This window comes from Suricata suricatta, chromosome 4 (genome assembly GCF_006229205.1).
Source record: "Suricata suricatta isolate VVHF042 chromosome 4, meerkat_22Aug2017_6uvM2_HiC, whole genome shotgun sequence".
Classification (NCBI taxonomy): domain Eukaryota; kingdom Metazoa; phylum Chordata; class Mammalia; order Carnivora; family Herpestidae; genus Suricata; species Suricata suricatta.
Window position 1 is genome coordinate 10,859,547 of NC_043703.1, and position 22,155 is coordinate 10,881,701.

The 22,155-nt window shown below is 37.2% G+C and overlaps 1 protein-coding gene across 4 annotated transcripts in view; it reads right to left on the reverse strand.

The window, feature by feature from the left end:
• The window catches only part of PCCA (propionyl-CoA carboxylase subunit alpha), a 403,439-nt gene that overhangs the window by 368,861 nt on the left and 12,423 nt on the right, over positions 1 to 22,155 (reverse strand). For all 4 annotated transcript variants that reach the window (XR_003907575.1, XM_029936479.1, XM_029936480.1 and 1 more), the window contains exons 2-4: positions 20,777 to 20,854; positions 17,792 to 17,839; positions 17,622 to 17,690 (exon numbers count right to left, since the gene is read on the reverse strand). Coding sequence is in view for 3 of the 4 variants with exons in the window: in XM_029936479.1 (XP_029792339.1) it covers positions 17,622 to 17,690; positions 17,792 to 17,839; positions 20,777 to 20,854 (195 nt within the window). In the remaining variant the exon portion in view is untranslated. The remainder of the gene's footprint in view (positions 1 to 17,621; positions 17,691 to 17,791; positions 17,840 to 20,776; positions 20,855 to 22,155) is intronic.

Below are 22,155 nucleotides of genomic sequence, written 5' to 3' on the forward strand. Positions count from 1 at the left end.
TTTACTACAGCATTATTTATGATACCCAAATTATGGAAGCAGCCAAAGTGTCTACTGATAGATGAATGGGTAAAGATGATGTGGTATGTACGTACACACACACACACACACACACACACACACACACACACGCACAATGGAATATTACTCAGCCATTAAAAATGAAATCTTCCTATTTGTAACAATATGGATGGATCTAGAGGGTATGATCCTAAGTGAATTAAGTCACAAAACAAATACCACATGGTTTCACTCATGTTGAATTTAAGAAAACAAATGAAGAAAAAAACAGCCTCTTAAATATAGTGAATGAACTGATAGCTATTAGACAGGAGGTGGATGAAACAATGGGTGAAACTGGTCAAGGGAATTAAGACTACACTACTGTAGTCTTAATATAATGTATAGAATTGTTGGATCACTACATTTGCACCTAAAACTAACATAACATTGTATGTTAATTATACTGGAATACTGAAAAATAATAAATACTACATTTATGAAGGTAAGCCAGGTTTTCAAGTATTTTTATGTATGCTTTTTCTTTTGTTTTTAATGTCTTATTTATTTTTGAGACAGAGAGAGACAGAGCATGAGAGGGGGAGGGGCAGAGAGACAGGGAGACACAGAATCTGAAGCAGGCTCTAGGCTCTGAGCTGTCAGCACAGAGCCTGACGTGGGGCTCAAACCCACGAATGTGAGATCATGACCTGAGCCAAAGTTGGATGCCCAACGGACTGAGCCACCCAGGCTCCCCTATGTATGCTTTTTCAATAAGACTACAGAACTTCTAAACCTATTTAAATAGATCCTTGGACAAAAAAAATCCACAGTTAAGTACTTTTTCCTACCATCAGGCATTAACTATACTGAAACAATGGTCTTTTTCAAATTATCCTGTTTAAATTCATCAGAATTACTAAAATATACAAAAAATATATACACTCAAAATATTTCAATGTGTTTTGGTCTTAAATTAAAATTTTAATATCACAGAAAGCTCAAAGTTCCTGTTAACAAAATTGAGAAGATCTTGGGATACTCTTTTCCAATATACAAAGGAAAAATTCCACAAGTTACTTTCCACAGATTAAAAGTTGGAGGGGCACCTGGGTACCTCAGTTAGTTAAACACCCTACTCTTAATTTTGGCTCCGGTAATGACCTCACGGTTCAGGAGATCCAGCCCCACTTGGAGCTCTGCACTGACAAGTGTGGAGCCTGGCTGGGAGTCTCTCTCCCCCTCTCTCTGTCCCTCTGCCAAACTCACACACGCATGGGGCGCCTGGGTGGCTCAGTGGGTTGAGTCTGACTTCCACTCAGGTCATGATCTCATGGTTCGTGGGTTGGAGCCACATGTCAGGCTCTGTGCTGACAGCTAGCTCAGAGCCTGGAGACTGTCTTCAGATTCTGTGTCTCCCTCTCTCTGACCCTTCCCTGTTCATACTGTCTCTCTCTAAAATAAATAAAACATTAAAAAAATTCAAACACACATGCATTTGCCTGCACATCTACACGTGCACTCTCTCTCAAAATAAATTTTAAAATTCCAACTTTTTTTTTACTGTTTAGGTTAAATAGCAAGTACCTAAAAACGTGTCAACAAAGTAATTCATACATGAAGATCCTGATATAAATCCTTTTTTCCCGTCCAAATGTAATTTTCATATTGCTGCTAAATAAAGTCATAGTCCTTCCTGACTGGAATGACTGATTTACCTTGAACTCCAGGGGGGGTTAAAATAGCAGTCTTTTAAGCAGCTTTGACAGGTTTTGACGATTTAACCTCCTGAGCCCACAGCACCCAAGGGAAGGTCTTGGTTGCAAGTTTTATTTTTGATGCAGCTGACCACTAACACTGACTCCATAGATAATGGATTTCAGTAACAACCACCCACAGGTTAACATTCTGAATAGTACCTGTAATGTCGCTTTAATTAAGTTAATACATGAAGGTCACAGTTTGGTAGAAAGTTTTATTAAATTTGGCATTGCTTACAGAAAAGAAACAGTGTATGCTCATCTGTATAGTAACTCTAGAAATTTGCCTATAGATATAATCCAGTTTGCTCATGGATTTGTGCTATATTTCAATTTATTTTCTAAAAGGAATTCAATTTATTAGTTCCATTTCCCCCAAAACATGTATATTCCTAGCATTTCTAAATAATAGTTTCATGACAGAAGGCTCTAACCATGCTGGGCACAGAATGGATCTACCTGGCACAAAGAGACCACCCACTAGAGCAAAGGAAATTTCTACCACCACCACGCCCACCCCCTGATTTTGGAGCATTTTGATGGTAGAAAAGATTAATGCTTTGATTTGTCTGCAGCTTCATATCTTAAATATTAATATATTTCTCAACTATTGGAATTATTTTTCATCTTGAAAAGATAATTTTTTTTTACCCAAACTTTTTATGCAGTAGAAGCCAGGGTATTTAAACGAATATATGAAAGGGCAAAGTAAACAAGTTTTTAAATGAATCTGAAATTAAGGGTTAACTCTAAAGTGTTCAAAAAAAGAAAGACACTCTAATACCGAAATCACAGTCAGCAGGGTTGGGTTCATTTTTCTATTTTTATATATATTACGGTATTAGGATAATTTGAGGGTATTTTATTGAAAAACAAAGAATGGTGGCTGAATTTATACATATTGAGTTCAGCAATAATTGTATTTTTTAAATACACATCCTGACAGGCACTATGGTAAGTGATAATGAATCAGCATGGGAGCCATTTAATATACTTCTTGATTAACTCATTGCCCGTCCAGTTCGCACACAGACATGCTTACATGTCATAATCGTCATAATTCCCATCATCCCCACTGCCAGCACTCAGGCTCCTTGATTAGTGCACAACTCCCAGACGCGCCATGGCTAATGCGACATCACTCTCTTCAGCCTCCTGCTACTATTCTGCAGGACCTCCAATTAAATATAATGTCCCTGATGAGCCACATTAACATGAACAAATCCCTACCAGGAATCCTAACCTATTCCATTTTACCCAAAAATAGAGAGAAAGTAATTTAGCCAAGCCAAAGATAATCAAAACATTTTAAATTGATACAGTATAATGTTCCTGAAATGTTTTTCCAAGGACAATAAAAGCAAAAAGAGAAGAAATAGCATTTCATATACTTTCCTCTCCCGATTAATTTTTCACTGTTAAGTCTAGTGTTTTAAATTTGCATAGATTGATACATTGTATTCTTAATCCAAAAAGGTTACTGTTTGTTTTTACAAGAAAAGTGAGCAATAATGAGTTTTAAAGCAAGTATGCCATTTAAAAACCTTTTTTAAAAAACCTAATTACCAGAACCCCAAGGTCCAAAAATCACATTAATGAAACGAATTCCTTTCTCATTGAATATTGTATTGTAATTACTGTCAGAGGCTCTCCTGTGCAACTTTATCTTGCTGATAAGAAAACTTCATGATGAACAATGACAATTAGTATTTTCTCCAAAAATAAAGAATCCCATAGATTTTCTAAATCTTGCATTTTCTAAATGCAATCTAAATAACTGGCAATGTTTCTGAATGAAATAAGACCAACTGGGAAACATGGACCCTCATGACCATCGTCTTAAAATATTCCGTACTAGTACAAGCAATTTAAGAATATGTTATTTAAACATACCATCTTAACTACACACACAAACAATAAATGGTCACCTGAATTAAGTTATCACCCAAAAGTTTTACAAACCTGCCCTGACGTGTTTATTCCAATTTGAGGATCAAAGACTACATGGACTGTAAAGTAGTCCTTAATGGATTGTGAAATATATTTTAACTCAAGAACTCTTAACTCTTTCCAAATAAGAAAAGGTTGTCAGTTAAGCATTTGACTTCAGTTCAGGTCATGATCTCACCCTTGGTGGGTTCGAGCCCTGTGTCAGGCTCTGTGCTGACACCTCAGAGCCTAGAGCCTGCTTCAGATTCTGTGTCTCCCTCTCTCTGCTCTTCTGTTCGCACTGTGTGTGTGTGTGTCTCTCTCTCTCAAAAATAAACAAACATTTAAAAGGGGGGGGGGGCAACTGGGTGGCTCAGTCAGTTAAACCAAATAATAAAAGGTTGAAAAATATCCTAAAAACTAAACGATATAAATAGAAAAGGTTAATGCATGAAGTTTTTTTCCTTTAAACTGCTTTCATCTCCATACATCTAAAACTAAATTCATTCTAACAAAGATAATAAATATATAAGGATATACATAAAAATAAACCATATATTCTAACAACCCCATAAAATTTTTATAATGTTTTCCCTGAGGTCTTTTATACCTTAGCCTACATTAATGTATTCCTTCTTCATTTACCTGATCATTACCCTCCAGTTTGTTCAGCTGGAACCAACATACACTAATTACACAGACATCACGAAGTCTTATTTGTCCTTAGTTCCTCCCCAGACAGCAGGGAAATGTTATCAAGGGTAGGCATGCTAAGTGATGATTCCCCTCACTTTACTGTCAATCATCCCAGACTGCTCACAGGAAACCCCGCTCAATCTCATTACTGAATCCTAAGGGTAAGACTACAATACTCATCAGGAATCCTCCTTCAAACAGCAGGCTGCCTGACCAAGATGTAAGTCATAATGACGACTTTCCTGATTTTAAGTTTGAGTTTTGAAGTAGTAAATATTAGGCATTTCTCATTTAAATCCAACACAAAGCAACAAAATACTGACACATTCAATTTAGTGTTTTCTTTTTTTTTTTTTTTTGAAAGAGGGACAGACAGCATGAGCAGGGGAGGGTCAGAGAGAGAGAGGGAGACACAGAATCTGAAACAGGCCCTAGGCTCTGAGCTAGCTGTCAGCACAGAGCCCGACACGGGGCTTGAACTCACGAACTGTGAGATCATGACCTAAGCTGAAGCCGGATACTCAACTGACTGAGTCACCCAGGCGCCCCTGACACATTCAATTTAGGAGTCTAGAGAGAAAATATAGCGAACGGTTACAGCACAGAATCATTTAATCCATTCTAAGAAAAATCAAAATCCAGAGGTTTGATACAAATATAACAAGATTTTGCTATTTCTTATGGGAAAGCACACAAGTCTTCTTCAAAGTCATAAAAGTAAATAGTTATCTTCCAAGTCATAAAAGTAAACAGTTATCTAACATGCATTTTGAGTACAACCTCTATGTTTGCAAATTCTTTATTCCCAATATTCACCAAACTAACCAAGTAGGATCCACCTTCTCATCTAGAAAAGTCCTAGTCACTAAATCCAAACATTTCTCATCTTTTACATTTCTTAACTTCTCTGGGAATACCTAAAATTACAGATTAGTGGCATAAAACCCTAGAATTTACCTCTCTTGCCTTCTAAGTCAATATTCATATTAATAAAGTCCTCTTCAACAAATCAAAAAAATTCTCCTGTATCAGCCCTCTGCCTAAAATCTAATGAATTTACTCCACAGAACTGTCTCTTCTTGCTCCAAAATTTTATGGCATGGTTCTAGTTATTTCTGCGTGGAAAGGTCCCCTCTTCAATTTTCCACAGACTTCTAGGCCATTCTGCAAACTTACTTCTTTATCATTACCCCCCCCCCAATTACACTGTACTAGAATTGAATACAGGAACACCTGGGTGGCTCAGTTGGTTGAGCGTCCACCTTCGGTTCAGGTCATGATCTCCCAGTTTGTGAGTTCAAGCCCCACGTTGGGTCCTGCGCTGACAGCTAGGAGCCTGGAGCCTGCTTCAGATTCTGTGCCTCCTCCTCTCCCTGTCCCTCCCCAACTCATGCTTTGTCTTTTTCTAAAAAATATTTTTAATTTAAAAAAATAATTTAATAGAAAAATGTACATAAACTTTCAAATTACTGGTATTTATACTATTCAATTTCCATATACAAAAATAAGTCCTCATATAAGTCCTACAAATTTCATATCAAGTACGTTACCTTTACTACTATTTCTATGAAGCTATATTTTTTCAGCTGTATTTTTTTACATTTATCTTTGAAAGAGAATGCACGTCTAGGGGAAAAGCAGAAAGAGAGGGGGACAGAAGAAAGATCAAAAAGCAGTCTGCCTCTTTGACAGCAGAGAGTCCGACGCAGGGCTTGAACTCATGAACTGTGAGACCATGACCTGAACAGAAGTTGGACACTTACCTGACTGAGCCACCCAGGTGTCCCAGTTGTATTTTCTACCTTGATATATACAGGAAAGCTATAGATTTATTTTTTAACAACCACAGAGATGGCTTTTTACGGTTTCTAAAGAGTTATTCAGTTAACTATGTAACTAGAAACTCAATACAATCTTACTATCCCTGACTTACCTGTCTACCATTTTTACATTTGTCTAACTGCATTACCTAACACTTTTAGAATGCCGTTTAAATAACAGTAATGAGAGGAAATTTATCAGCCTTCATCCTGAATTTCATGAGAATGCTTCCTATGAGGTATAAGCTTCTTATTATGGGAAGGTAGCATGTATTTAATCCTTTTTTACTAAGGATTTTATAAAGACAGTGAATTTCTTTTAAATGACATTTAGGCTTTTATCAGGATGATCATCTACTTTTCCTCTACTAACTTATTAATATATTAATACTCTCTAATTTTGAACCATACCAAAAGGTCATGAATATACTCCATGTGGTTGTACCATATTATTTAAATAAATTATTCTATTTCCTATTAGTATTCTTCTATCAATATATGACAGTCATTGGTTTATTTTTCGCTTACCATCTTTGCCTAGATTTTTTTTTTTTAATTTATTTTTGAGACAGAGAAAGACAGCGTGAGCAGGGAGGGTCAGAGAAAGAGGGAGAGACAGAATCTGAAACAGCCTCCAGGCTCTGAGCTAGCAGGCAGCATAGAGCCCGATGTGGGGCCCGAACCCATGAATCGTGAGATCATGACCTGAGCCAAAGCCAGACGCTTAACTGACTGAGCCACCCAGGCGCTCGTTTGCCTAGATTTTGACTGCTGAGTTATTATGCTGGCTTCATAAAAAATAAATATTTTTTTAAAAAGGAAATCTAGTTTTAAATTCTACAGCAATTTAATGTCAAAATTTTTTTGTTTGCTGAAAACCGCAAAGAATTCTTCTGAGAATCTCTACACCAAACACCCTACTTCACTCCTCCTATACCAGCCTACAGCTCCTTAGTCAGTGATCCCTTACCTTATTCAGGCTCTTTCATGCACAGATTTACAGACCTATAACTACTTGTCACCAATTTTGTCTTCTGAGCAAAACAAAATAAATACTTAACATTTTTAAGAAGCTTTTTAAAAGCATGTTAAACCCCACTTTCAATAATGGATAGAAGATCAACAAGGAAACAGAAGACTTGAATATCCCTATGAACTAACCAGTCCTAAAAGGTATCTAGAGAACCACAAAACAGCAAAATAGACATTTTTCTTAGGTTCACATGGAACTCAAGGACAGAGTATGTGGTTTGGCATAAAACAAACGCCAACAAATTTTAAAAGACAGAAATAGAAAGCATGTTGTCTAACCAAAATGGAAGGTAACTACAAACATGTAACAAAAACAAACTTGGGAAGCTCACAAATAAAGAGTAACTAGACAACACACTCCTAAATAATAAGTAGGTGAAAAAAAGGAATCACAAGGGAAATCAAAAGAGTTTCAGAAATGAAAATGAAGAACACACGAAAACATATGGGGTGCAGCTAAACAGAAAAGATGTTATACAGCTCAACACATATTACAAAAAAGAGAAAAAGACTTCAAGACGACAACCTAATCTTCTGCCTTATACTATTTTTTTTTAAAAAGCAAACTAGGGGCACCCGGGTAGCTTAGTCAGTTAAGGGTCTAACTCTTAATCTCCACTCAGGTCTTAAATAAAAGCCCTGCATTAGGCTCCATGCTAGGTGTGAAACCTACTTATAAAAATGAGCAAAATAAACCCAGAACAAGCAAGACAAAGGAAATAAAGAATAAATACAAATGAGGGAGAGAATTTAAAGAAAGAGAAATCAATCAGATCAAAGTCGGCTCTTTGAATAGATCAGTAAAGTTGAAAACCTTTGGCAAAAGTGACCAAAGAAAAAAGACTCTCAAAAGCCTAAAATAAAAAATGAGAGAAATTACTACCAATCTTACAGAAATAAAAATAAGTACTGTAATCATATATCAATAAACTAGATAAATCAGATGAAATGGACAAATTCCTAGAAAGAAAAAACTATAGACACTGACTCAAAAAGAAACAGAAAATCTGAATAAACATTTAACAAGAAATTGAATAATCAAAAAACTACCCATAGACAGATGCCTGGCTGGCTCAGTTGATAGAGTATCCAACTCTTGAGCTCAGGATTGTGAGATCAAGCCCCACCTTGGGTATAGAGATTATTTAAAACCAAAGTCTTTGGGGGACCTGGCTGGCTCAGTTGGTTAAATGTCCCCAAGTCTTTGATTTCAGCTCAACTCATGATCTCACAGCCCCATGAGATCAAGCCCTATGTTGGAGCATGCCTGGAAATCTCTCTCAAAAAAAAATAAATAAATAAATAATAATAATAATAATAATTTCCAGGCATGGAGCCTGCCTGGAAATCTCTCTCTCAAAAAAAATAATAATGATAATAATTAAAAAATTAAAAAACTACCCACAGAGAAAAGCCCAGACCCAGATGGCTTCACTGGTGAATCCTACCAAACATTTAAGGAATAATTAATGCCAACTCTTCACAGACTCTTCCAAAACAAGAGAAGATGAAAGAACAGTTTTCAACTTACAATATGAGACCAAGATCACTCTGATACCAAAACAAAGCCATCACAAGAAAATACAGACCCACAGCTCTTATAAGGACAGATGAAAAATTCTCAACAAGCACTAATAAAATGAATCCAGCAATATATATAAAAAACTATACACCACGAACAAGTGTGATATATCCCAGGAATGCAAGGCTGGTTTAATATCCAAAAATTAATGGAATATACCACATAAGCAAAATAATGGACAAACACCACATCATCTCAGTCAACACAAAAAAAGCATTTGAAATAATCCAATACCCAATCACAAAAAAGTATTAAAAAATCTAGAAATACCAGGGCACCTCCTCAACCTGATAATGGGAATTTATGAAAACTCCAGAGCCTAAATCAAGCTTAACTGTGAAATACTGAGTGTGTTCTGCCAAAGATGAGGAACAAAATAAAATGCTTGCTCTCACTACTTCTCTTAAATATCACTCTGAAAGTTAAAGCCAAGGAAATTAAGCAAGAATATGAAATAAAAAAGTTCCAGATTGAAATGAAAGAAGTCTATCTCTATTTGCACATGGTCTTCTAGAGAGAATCTTAAGGATCTGTTTTATATGTATATATTATATATATGAATAATCAAATTCAGTAAGGTTGCAGGACAAATGACCACATACAAAAGTTGATTATATTTCTATAAACTTGCAATTAATAAAAATTGAAATTTATAAAATTACAATCCTAATATAAAAATTACTAAAATACTATTAAATATAACAAAGTTAAGTGCAAAACTTACACTCCAAAAACTATAAAATACTGCTGAAATTAAAGTGGCCGCAGTAATTGGAACAACAGCAAATGGAATAGCCCCGTCCACGGACAGGAGGAATTGAGACTGGTAAGATAATAATACACCCCAAATTCATCTACAGATACAACACAATTCCTATCAAAATTCCAGCAGGATTCAGTCTTCCCCTAGGACAATCTTCCCTTCATAAACCATTCTCAAAAAAATCTTTCCAAAGACTAATAAGAGCCTGGAGAACACATAAAAGAAAATCAATGACTTGGTAAGAGGCCTAACTCCCATTTGCCTCTCCTGCCCTGACCATTTCCCACTGCTTGTGAACTCTAGCCTCATCCCCTGGACGCAGCTGCAGAAATCCCAACAGTAGATGTGAACTGCCATCCTGGTGATGATTTTTATACTGCTCTAGATGAGCCTTCACTCCTCAATAAATAGGATGTCCTACTATTTTAAGACTACCTGAGAACAAGCCAACTAAATAATCTGCGAAGCCGCCCTACAAGCACCTCAAATCCTTGATTTAATCTAACATCTTTTAAATGAACAACCTGGCTTACAAGAAAGAAACTACAGGTAATCCAGGGATCAGAATCAAAAAGGACACTGAAAGCCGGACAGCATCCGCCAGAGCCAGTATTCCAGCTAATCATGGAGAGTGGGAAGCAGGATCTTCAGAATCTAAAGAACTGAGGTTGGTGAACACATGAAAATTTGGGGAAACTGGTGTGCACTGAGAAGGTATGCAGGCTTCCTGCTCTTTCCCCATCCCTTGCTTTACTCGGGTCTTCCAACTGGCTGTTTCTGAGCTATATCCATTTATAGTAAACTGGTCATCTAGGAAGAAGAAAAAAAAAAAAAAAGGGGGAGAGAGAGAATCTGAAGAACTGAGTTAATGCTCAGAGACAGGAGTTGAAAAATTAGAAGAAAAACTCCCTACATAAGGCCAGGCTGCTCGAAGATTACAGCCTCAGTGCAGAGGAGGAAAACTGTCCATCTAGTAAGTACAAGGAAGACAAATATTTAAAATTATCTGTAGTTCAAAGTAAAAAGTCTCCTCTGTAAATTAGAAACCATGCGTCTATTCAAGAGAGAGAGGGATACAGGTCATTTCATAAAAATTAGTCCCAGAACAAGGAAACCTTAGAGAGCCTGGCAAAAACAGCACCCACCCAACAGGGTCATATTTGCAACCCAAACCATGCTGGGGTTCAACAGTAAGACACCAGACAGGAGGTTACAAGCCAAAATCCACATACATGAAAAGCTCATCCATTGTGTAAAAAGTCAGAAACAGACACTTAAGACCTGGAATAATACAGCAGTACGCTAGAAGCTTCAAAATAAGTAGTTAAAGGGGTACCAGGGTGACTTAGCCAGTTAATTGCCCAACTCCTGGTTTTGGCCCTGGTCATGATATTACGGTTCCTGGGTTCAAGCCCCACACTGGGCTCTATGATCCACAGTGTGGAGTCTGCTTAGGATTCTCTCTCTCCCTCTTTCTCTCTCTCTGCCTCTCCCCAGCTCACACATACGTGTGCATGCTCTCTCTCAAAATAAATAAATTCTAAAAATATAAGTAGTTAAAAATGAATAAGACATGAAAGGGGACTCAAATATATAAGGAAAAAATACCAAAAAAAAAAAAAAAGTAGATTCAAAATGGAGTAGACTTGACAGATTTCTCAACAGCACAAGACAAATGCAACCAAAGTAATTATTGTGTTAGATAATTTTTATCAATGGATGCAAATAGATGAGAGGTTGTTGGCGGACAAATATTCACACAGATTCAAAGACTCACCCCCAAAAATTCATTTCGAAAGAGGGGAAAAAAATGCACCATTACCTCAACAAATAATCAAACAGCGTAGCTAGAACCACCCAGCATTATGAACTTCTTGATATGAGACAGTAAGATCACTTATTAAGTATTCTTTTTTTTATTTTTTAACACTTATTTACTTTTGAGGGGGGGAGGGAGGGAGGGAGAAACAAGAGTGTGAGTGGGGGAGGGACAGAGAGAGAAGGAGATGCAGAATCTGAAGCAGGACGCAGACTCTGTAGTGTCAGCACAGAGCCCAACATGGGGCCTAAACTCACAGTGAGATCGTGATCTGAGCCAAAGTTGAACACTTAACCAACTGAGTCCCCCACTTATGAAGGTGCCCCACTTATGAAGTGTTCTTATCAAAAAATATATATATTTAAACTGAATCTAGTTGTGAGGAAACAGATCCAGACGATCTATAAGCCAATTGGCCTGGATTCCTCAAAAACGTATCATGAAAATCAAACAAAGAAAAGAGGAAAAGGAGGAGGTCTATTTTAGATCAAGAGATTCTTTACAGAGGCATAAGAACTGAACAGAATTCACGAGCCTTGACTGAACTGTGGGTCAAAAAATATAATTAAAGACACTGGAAGGTGCCTGGGGGGCTCAGTCAATTGAGCATCTGGCTTCGGCTCAGGTCATGATCTCATGGTTCGTGGGTTCAAGCCCTGCGTCGGGCTCTGTCCTAACAGCTAGCTCAGAGCCTGGAGGCTGCTTCGGATTCTGTGTCTCCCTCTCTCTCCGACCCTCCCCTGCTTGCGGTGTCTCTCTCGATCTCTCAAATAAATAAATTAAAAAAAAAAAACATAAAGACATTGGGAGGGGCACCTGGCTGGCTTAGTAAGCGGGGCATCTTCATCTCAGGGTCATGAGTTCAAGCCCCATGTTGGGCATAAAGCTTGCATAAAAAAAATGATTTGGAGACAAATGGGAAAATTTGAATATAGTCTGTGTATTAGATTGTACTATAGAATAACTGATAATCTTCCTAGCTTTGATAAAGTATCTATAAGAGAATATACCTTTCCTGGAAAATAAAAACTGAAGTATTTAGAGATGAAATGCCATAATGACTGTAACTTACTTTCAACTTCCTTAGCAAAATAAAAAAAGAAGAAACATACACACAATATATACTTATACTCACATATACGCATACAGTTATAAGCAAATGTGTCCAAATGTTAACTGGGGAGTCCAAGCAAAAGGTATGCAAGCCTCCAAAGTACTTGCTCTTCCAATTTTATGTCTGAACACTTAAGGAGATAAATGACCATTAACATGAACAGGTACTCAACATCAATATTCAACAGAGAATTTAAACCACAACAAGGTAACACACGACCACTAACAGAACAGTGGAACTCAAAAGGACTGATAAGATCAAGCACAGGCAAGGACGTGGAGCAATATGAACGTTCATACATTACTGGTGGGAGCAAAATGTGCACAACTGTGTAGAATAACTATTTGGCAGCTTCTTATAGTTATTTTTTTTAAGTTTATTTAGAGAGGGGACAAAGGGGAGAGAGAGAGGGAGGAGAAGATGGGAAGAGAAACAGCAAGAGAGAATCCCAAGCAGGCTGTGTGCTGTCAGCACAGAGCTCAACATGGAGCTTAATCTCACAAACTATGAGATCATGACCAGAGCCAAAATCGAGAGCCAGATGCTGAACCAACTGAGCCACCCTGGCGCCTGTGAAAGCTTCTTACAGTTAAATATCCATCTATTAATGACCAGAGTCAGCAAAATACCACCCACTAAATCCAATCTAAGGACAGTTTTTTATAGCCTGCAAGTTAAAAATAGTTTTTACATTTCTAAAGCACTGTGAATATGTATATACACAAGGTAGCAGAACATGCAAAGGAGACCATGTGATCTGCAAAATCTAAAATGTATTTACTCCCCAGACAGAAACAAATTTACTGTTCATACAGGAAAAGGTTGCTTTGCCTTTTATCTACCCAATGACCAAGTAATTCCACTCCACTAGATATTTACCCAAGAAAAATCAAAGTACATGTTCACACAAAGATTTGTACTAGATTATTAAAGAAGTCTTGTTCACAGTAGCTAAAAACTGGTGAGTCGATGGGTCTAATTTGATAAGCAAGCTCATCCTAAAATTTATATGGAAGAGCAAAAAGACAAGAATATTGAAGATAATTTTGAAAAACAGGATGGGGAAAGGAGACCAATGGAAAATTGCATAAACATCTTTAAAAGCCAATTTTTTTTCCATTACACATTGTTTTTTTCTACTCTTTTTAATGTGAATTTAATTTTGAGAGAGAGTGACAGAGCAAGAGTGGGGTAGGAGCAGAGAGAGAGAGAGAGAGAGAGACAGACAGACACAGAATCCAAAGCAGGCTCCAGGCTCTGAGCTGTCAGCACAGAGCCCAATGTGGGGCTCGAACCCACGAACCGTGAGATCATGACCTGAGCCAAGGTCAGAGGCTCAACCAACTGAGCTACCCAGGCGCCCCATTATACATTGTTTATAAGGTAGCTCACTTTCTCTATATGACATCACTTAATAGTTATAGTAACTGTTAGCCTTTTCCCCCTGCCTAAGTGTCAAAAATTAGTTGTAAAAAATATTAACTTGTCATTTAAAAACAATCAACTGTTGGGGTGCCTGGGTGGCTCAGTCAGTTGAGCGTTTGACTTTGGTTCAGGTCATGACCTCATGGTTCATGGGTTTCGAGCTCCGCATCAGGCTGCATGCTACCAGCTGGGAGACTGGAGCCTGCTTCAGATTCTGTCTCTGTCTGTCTCTCTCTGCCCCTCCCCCACTCACACTCTGTCTTTCTCTCTCAAAAATAAACATTTAAAAAAAATCAACTGTTGTATTTTCCTACTGCAATATTGACATTTCCATTTATGAAATTAACGTAAAGCATGTTAGATTTTTTTTTTTTTTTTACTCCAAGTTGCATTTAAAATGCTCACTTCCTAGGGCGCCTGGGTGGCTCAGCAGGTTAAACTCCCAACTTCAGCTCAGGTCAGGATCTCAAGGGTCATGAGCTTGAGCCTCACGTCAAGCTCTGCGCTAATGGCTGAGAACCTGGGGCCTACTTTGGATTCTGTGTTTCCCTCTCTCTCTCTCTGCCCTTCCCCACTCACTCTCTGTCTCCTTCTCTCTGTCTCTTTCTCAAAAATAAACATTAAAAAAAAATTTAAATGCTTGCCTCCCAAAAATAAACATTGCAATGTTAACAACACATCTGAGTACCAAGACTTGTTCATATTACCCAATTGTAAAGCCGTTTAGATACGTTGGTAATCTTTTTGATCACACGGTAAAAAAGCAAAGTAGGGGTGCCTAGGTGGCTCAGTCAGTTGAGCCTCCAACTTCGGTTCAGGTCATGATCTCACGTTTGTGGATTCAAGCCCCGAGCTGGGCTCTGTGCTGACAGCTCAAAGCATGGAGCCTGCTTCTGATTCTGTCTCCCCTCTCTCTGCCCCTCCCCTTCTCATGCTGTGTGTCTCTCTCTGTATCAAAAATAAATAAAATATTTAAGAAAAAATTTTTTGAAAAAGCAAAGTAAACTGTTAGAGGAAGTCACCCTTTTGGCTTTCTGGAGATGCAGAAAGCAAATAAATTTGGTTCCAGTGCTGAGGCCTAAACTAAACTTTGAACATTCCAACTATCATTATTATCTTAAACAGTATTTTTCCAGAAAAGTACTTAAATTAGGTTACACTAAGAGGAAGTGTTGACCAAGCATGCATTGCCTCCACTCTGGGCCCTGGTAAATCTTATTCTCAGTTTTGTATTGTGATCTGTGGTAGGCTCACTTCCACTTTCAGCAAAAAGTGACTACAAGTCTTGAAAATGTAAAACAACTATCTGTGCTTTAGAAGGATATGAAGGACCATCTTAAAACTCTGACCAACTCTTCTGAAACCAGTTTTTTCAAAGCCTTGAAAGTGATGGTCTACCTCTAGATCAGAGTGTTATGGGTGAGTCTGGGTTGTAAGGTCTCTGGATTCCCCACGAGAAGGTTTACGTCAGGATCCACACTCGAATAAAGACAGCCAGAAGGGAAGTGCAAAGCAGTTTGTTAAATCGGAAGCATACTCAAGGTGGGAGAGCTGGCTCCTACGTAGTTCTGGGATTGGATAGTATTGGGTCCCCCCCCCCCCCCCCGGGCTGGGAGGAGCTGGGACAGACAGTGGGATGGTCTCTAATGGAGGCTGCTTCCAATCATTTGGGAAACTCCTCCCACAGGTCGAAGGAGTTTTTAACCCTACAAGTTTTGTACCATAACATCAAGGCAGCCTTTCTCTAAGGCGAGGGCTGTACCTGCAATGCAAATGCATTATAATGACGCTGGGGTTACCCTGGGGTAGAGGTGAAGAGAGCACTTGTGCTGCACCTGTGGCTCTTTGGTCTCTAGGCCCGAAGGTCATGGAAGCCATGGGTCAGGATGTAATGCTCCTGGGCTTCTACTGTGTAGCTTATTTATCCCTGTTCTTGCCTCCAGCTCAGGTCTCTAGAATTCCCCCTAGAGGGCTGAAGACTATGCCTTGGGGAGTTCCTTCCACTGCTCCTGCACAGCTTCTACCTAACAAGAACACAAAGCTAGAAAATTAAGAATGGGAAAAAGCAGTCACTCTGCTGGGGGCTACAATAGCAACATTGAAATAAAAAATAAAAATATAAATAATTTTGGACCATCCATGCCAACATGAGAACACAGGAGACTATGTCTTGATATGAGAAAAATAAGTGAAAGTTTACTATAAGACTTGATATAAAAAAGTATTGATAATTTAAGCCTTTTTCTCTCCCAATTCATTCATGAGTGAAAATGCCTCTTGACCTAATACACTGAAAATGAACACAAAACAAGAAGAGAACATTTTAAATCTATTACTATCCTGAGGGTAACACAATTTTTTCCTAAGAGTTTGCTACTGATAGATCTTAGTTTACCAATCAAGAAACAGATTAAAGTAATAGTTTTCTCATTATTTCATGGATATCTTGTAATAAATATAAACTACCATTGAAACTATCAGTTAAATTATTAGCAAAGAGGCCAGAAATCAATATTTTTTTTAAAAACCTACATAAGTAAAATAAATTTATTTGATTTCTTTTAGGTAAAAAAGGACTATTTTAAATGTATCTGTCTCAGGGCACCTGGGTGGCTCAGTTGGTTGAATGTCCGACTTTAGCTCAGGTCATGATATCGTGGTTTGTGAGTTCAAGCCCCTCATCGGGCTCTGTGTTGACAGCTCAGAGCCTGGGGCCTGCTTCAGATTTTGTGTGTCTCTCTCTCTTATTCTCTCTTGCTTTCTCGCTCACTCTCTCTCAAAAAAATAATAAACATTTTAAAAATCTTAAAAACTAAATAAATAAAAATAAATATATGTCAAACTAGGTAAGATAAATACTTAACCTTTATTTTCAGAATTACAGTAGCTTGTAATGGTTTTTTTTTTTAAGAAAAGGAAGAAAGTCGCAATAAAGAATGAACAACACATTTCTAGATAAGAAATCACAAACACTGAAAAATTCGTTGTATTATCTTTCTACATAATAAAAACTAACAGTACCAATTATCAAAAGTAGTGTGAAAGAAAGAAAAACAGTAACTTAAAGTACAACTATTTTATCCCCTAAAGTTCTAACAATTTACATTCTTTTCTCATGAGATTTTTTTCTACTCCATAGTTTATTACTGCTAAAAATGCCTGCTGTGGTAAAAATCCCCAATAAAATTATGTATTATTCACTGCTTTATGTTCTTCCTTTTGTTCATGTCCAATTAGAATTAGCCTATCTCATTTATCAAACTTTCAGCTGAACACGACAGAGCATTTAGGAAAGTTAAACAATTACAGCATTCCCTTAGTGATACTGGAATTCAGCTGTGGGAAAACGTGCTCTCGTAAGGCAGCATGATATAAACATCTCAATAATGTTTCCATCTTTCTCGAGCTTTGTCCAAATCTACTCGGTGACCAGCAATCAGTGAAGCAATTTTTAAACTCTAGGTTTTTAAAACCCAGGGGGAAGAAAGTTAAGACACATATTGAAGACATTATGATGCTTCCATTTTGTTTAATACAAGGGTCAGTAATTAGGTTTTGTTTTTTTTTTAATTGTGTATACCCCTTTCAGGCCAAAAAGGGAAAAAAACTACATCTTTTACCTTTTTTTTTTTAACTTACCCCAAATAAGGTCTAGATTCAGATAAAGCAAAACATACTTACAGAACTAGCATCTACATCACTGTGGATAGCAACAGTCTTAATGCCCATCTTCTTGCAAGTTTTAATAACCTATTTTAAGATATATTGATATTAATAGGGATTCAGATTTCAAGGGATTTAACAAAAAAAATCACAAAGTAAAATGGAAAAAAGATTAAAATTCTACTCACCCTACATGCAATTTCTCCTCTATTAGCAATAAGAATTTTATCAAAAGTCTGAAGAGAGAAAAAATACACATAAGAAATTGTTACTCTCACTTTGGAACCAGAAAACAAGCTTTCCCACAACACTGGACATGATCCTAACAAAAACATTACTTCCTAGAGTAGTACTAAATATCCCATGTATGTTCATCTATAACCCAGTTGCTAATAAACTCGTCTGGTAGGATGTGGCCCTATAATTAGTCTGTTAAAGCATCAACTAATTTGGTTCAGTAAATCTTAACTAGAATAGGGGATATTTCCAAATTCTCTTGCCAAAAAATAACATTCAAATAACATTTCTGAATACTAAAGAAAACTTTTGACAGAATTGCTAGCACTTACCTGATAATGTATATTCTAAAGGCATGGAATTTATGTTAAGTTTGAGTAACCACCCCACCTGAAGCAGCTGAGGCCTCGTAACAGAGTAGCTCCATTCTGGGCAGGAAACTTCCATTCCAAGCCCTGCTTTGCCATTAGCAATAACCTATTTGACTTGAAGCAAATTAATCTTCACTTTCACATATAAACTGACAACATCTTAAGGGGAAACTCTTTAATAAGGTTCTCTCCCTACTCTAAAATTATACAGGCTAATCCTTTTAAAGAAACACCAAGTAAGGTAGATATCTTTTAGTACGCAATTATTTCTGGGTTAGTGAATTGCTAGAAGTTGAATGGAACTACAGAAAAAGTTTTAGTTATATTTCTAGAAAAAAGTTAAAGCTATATATGATCTTTAAAGTACTCATATAACTGAAAGTAATATTTTAACCCGACAGGGAGTCACAGAATCTCAGAATTGGAAAAAGGTTCAAAGTCTTGGTTTAAACTTTATGTCACACATGACATCCCAGCAAACTGAAACAAGCTGCTGCCTAAAACTTGGTAAACTCCTCATCTGATAGAATCCTGAGTCATTCAGAGCCTTGACCAGATGGGTCCCTAAAACACCCTCATGTCACCTCAAGCCTGAGATTACAAAATCATCAGCCATTCTATAACCAAATGGTCATGGTAAATCCCTGTTAAACACTAAGAATATAAAAAGTAAAACATGTTTTATACCTCTTTTGAACTGCAATTTAAAATGTGCACTTTTATAAGTATTAAACAGATGACATCTGTTAAAAGCAACACAAATACCAAGTTACACAATAAGCAACAATTATAGCAAATATAACAAACCATAACATATAGGGATTAAGAACTTCCTCCTTATCTTTCTCCACATGGCAGAATAACATTAAGAGCCGGTCTGGAACTAAACTGCCCAGCACTACCACTCTTTCTGGGCAGGCCATCCTTCTTGAGCCTTGTTTCCTGGTATGTAAAATGACAGTAGTAATAGCACCTGACACAAGGGGCTGTGAGAATACGAATTAACACCCTTAGGGCGCCTGGGGGGCTCAGTAAGTTAAGCATCCCGATTCGGCTCAGGTCGCGATCTGGCAGTCCATGGGTTTGAGCCGCACATTGGTTCTGTGTTGACAACTCGGAGACTGAAGCCTCTTTCAGATTCTGTGTCTCTTTCTCTCTCTGCCCCTCCCTTGTTCGAACTCTGTCTCTCTCTGTCTCAAAAGTAAACATTTAAAAAAAAATTGAATTGACACCCTTAAAGCGTTTAGAATAGTGCCTAACACATAATGTGTACTCAGAGATGTTAGCTATAGCTATGGTTATTCAACCCTTGGGCCACCCCCTACACTAGGACAAATCCAGGACTGAGAACCTATCTAACAGGGAAAAATCTGTATCTCTATCCTAGTTAGGACAGCTCACTACCTCTAGATTGGAACTCAACACATGTACAGAAATATGGTATGTATACCAATATATATGTGCACCCCAACTTCTATGCTAAAGTTTTCATATTAAACCATGGATTTCATAAAAAGGAGTTTATCATAGCTAATTCATCTGGACCAGTGCCATCCAATCAAGTAACCACTAGATACATAAGGATATGAAGCTCTTCAAATGTGGCTAATCAAACTGAGATGCCAGAAGTATAAATTATACACTTGGATTTAGAAGATCTGGTATCAGGGCACTGGGGTGGCTCAGTCGGTTAAGTGTCCAACTTTGGCTCAAGTCATGATTTCGTGGTTCATTGGATTGAGCCCAGCATTGGGTTCTGTGCTGACAGCTCAGAGCCTGGAGCCTGCTTCAGATTCTGCGTCTCCCTCTATCTCTCTGACCCTCCCTTGTTCACATTCTGTCTCTGTCTCAAAAATAAATAAACATTAAAAAAAAATTTTAATAGATATTGTACAAAAAAATTTTTTTAAGTAAATATCTCATTGATACTTTTTATATTGATTATGTACTGAAATAATACTATATACAGAATTAAAACATACTATTAAAGTTAACTTCTTCAGGTTTTTTAGGCTATCAGTTTTGCCTTCATGACACTCAACTTGAACCATCTCTTCTTAACCCAAAACTCTCCTGCCCTGTTTGAGGTCCTCATTGTCACAAATGACATTTGACCTTTAATCACCATTTTCAGGCCCTTCCTTTCTCCTATTACGAGCCTCCGCCATTATCCTATATTAGGATTTTAACTGGAATTCCCTTGTCCCAAAACTTACAATACAGAAAACTGCCTTCAAAATTAATCCTATAAAGTAAATGGAAAAATAAATTAGTTTAATCAAATCTCTCAAATACCCAGAATTTAAGAAAGAATGTTACGTCAGTTACTCTGCTGAAAACAAGGGAATCCCTAGAAGTTTATTCCATTTCTGGTAAAGGTACAAATACAAAATTTAAGACTCAGGTTGTGGCCCACAATGAAAAACGGCAGATTGAGCAGCTATAAAATGTTAGTGCAATAATTATATAGCACTAATAATATTTAATCTGTCCACTGAACACAGCATGAAGACAAAGTAAAACCATTATAACTTTGCTATTCAGAGTATTTCTTTAACTACTTACTTTTTCATTAGAATCATATCCTGCTGAACAGAGACTACGGGACACCGTTAAGTGCTGTCTTGAGTACTGTGGGACGGGCTACCAACAACAAAAAAAAATTGAAATAAATTACAGATCCTTCAATGGGCTTTAAAAATATTTTTTCAGAGTAATTCTTCCAGTATGCATCTACCTAAAATATTTTATCAATATATGTAGTTCTAAGCTACATGCCATAACTATGGAAGGTTAGAAGGTAAGTCATAACTACATACATATCCCTTTGTTTTTTGTTTTTTTCCCCAGACATATCCCTTTGGCACACAAGAGAAACCAAAGGCATGAGAATGATCTCCAGTAAAGTAAAATAAGAGTCAATGGTCAATTTTTAATTTACATCCAAGTTAGTTAGCATATAGTGTGCAACACTGATTTCAGGAGTAGATTCCTTAATGCCCCTTACCCATTTAGCCCATCCCCCCTCCCACAACCCTCCAGCAACCCTCTGTTCTCTATATTTAGGAATCTTCTTTGTTTTGTCTCCCTCCCGGTTTTTATATTATGTTCATCTGTTTTGTTCATCTCCGTTATGTTCATCTGTTTTGTATCTTAAATTCATCATATGAGTGAAGTCACATGATATTTGTCTTTCTCTGACTGATGGGTTAATCTTAATTATAGAGAACTGATGGTTACCAGAGGGGAGGGGATTCAACAGGTGCTGGGGACTAAGGCGTGTGCTTGGGTTGAGCACCAGGGATGCATGGACTATGTTGTACACCTGAAACTCTTTAAAAAAGGATCAATGGGTCAAATAAAATTTAAAGCAAGATCTGATTATGCACACTGATATGGCAGGATCATACGGTCACATACCACACAGAACTTTATAACACATAAAACAAGAGTCTTGGCCTTCAAGGAGCCTCAATTTTAATAAGGACCAGAAAGTAATCAAACAATTTTTCATTTACTGATGTCTTGAACAGGATTTCTTATTTTACTTCTTCTGGTACAGTGAAAAAGTACAGGCACAGTAAAAAAAGTAATACTAATAATCAAGTTCACTTCTAATTATTATAAATGTGGAAAAAATGTTCTCTTATGGCTTTAAAACAGTAAAAATCATCACTAATAAAATGTATAGTTGAGGTTTAAGAAAACAATTTACCCAGTAAGAGGCAAATGTTTTTATACCAACATTCTTAAATAAACTCCAAGATTTCATTTTTTTAAAGCACCAAGTCCTAAATTACAAAATGTAATCTTAATACAAAAGTGACGGTAATAGAGAAGACACACTCTATAAAACAAAGCCCACACCATCAAGTAAAAGACTTGTGAATCAGGGCGCCCAGGTGCCTCAGTTCGTTAAACATCCGACTCTTGATTTTGACTCA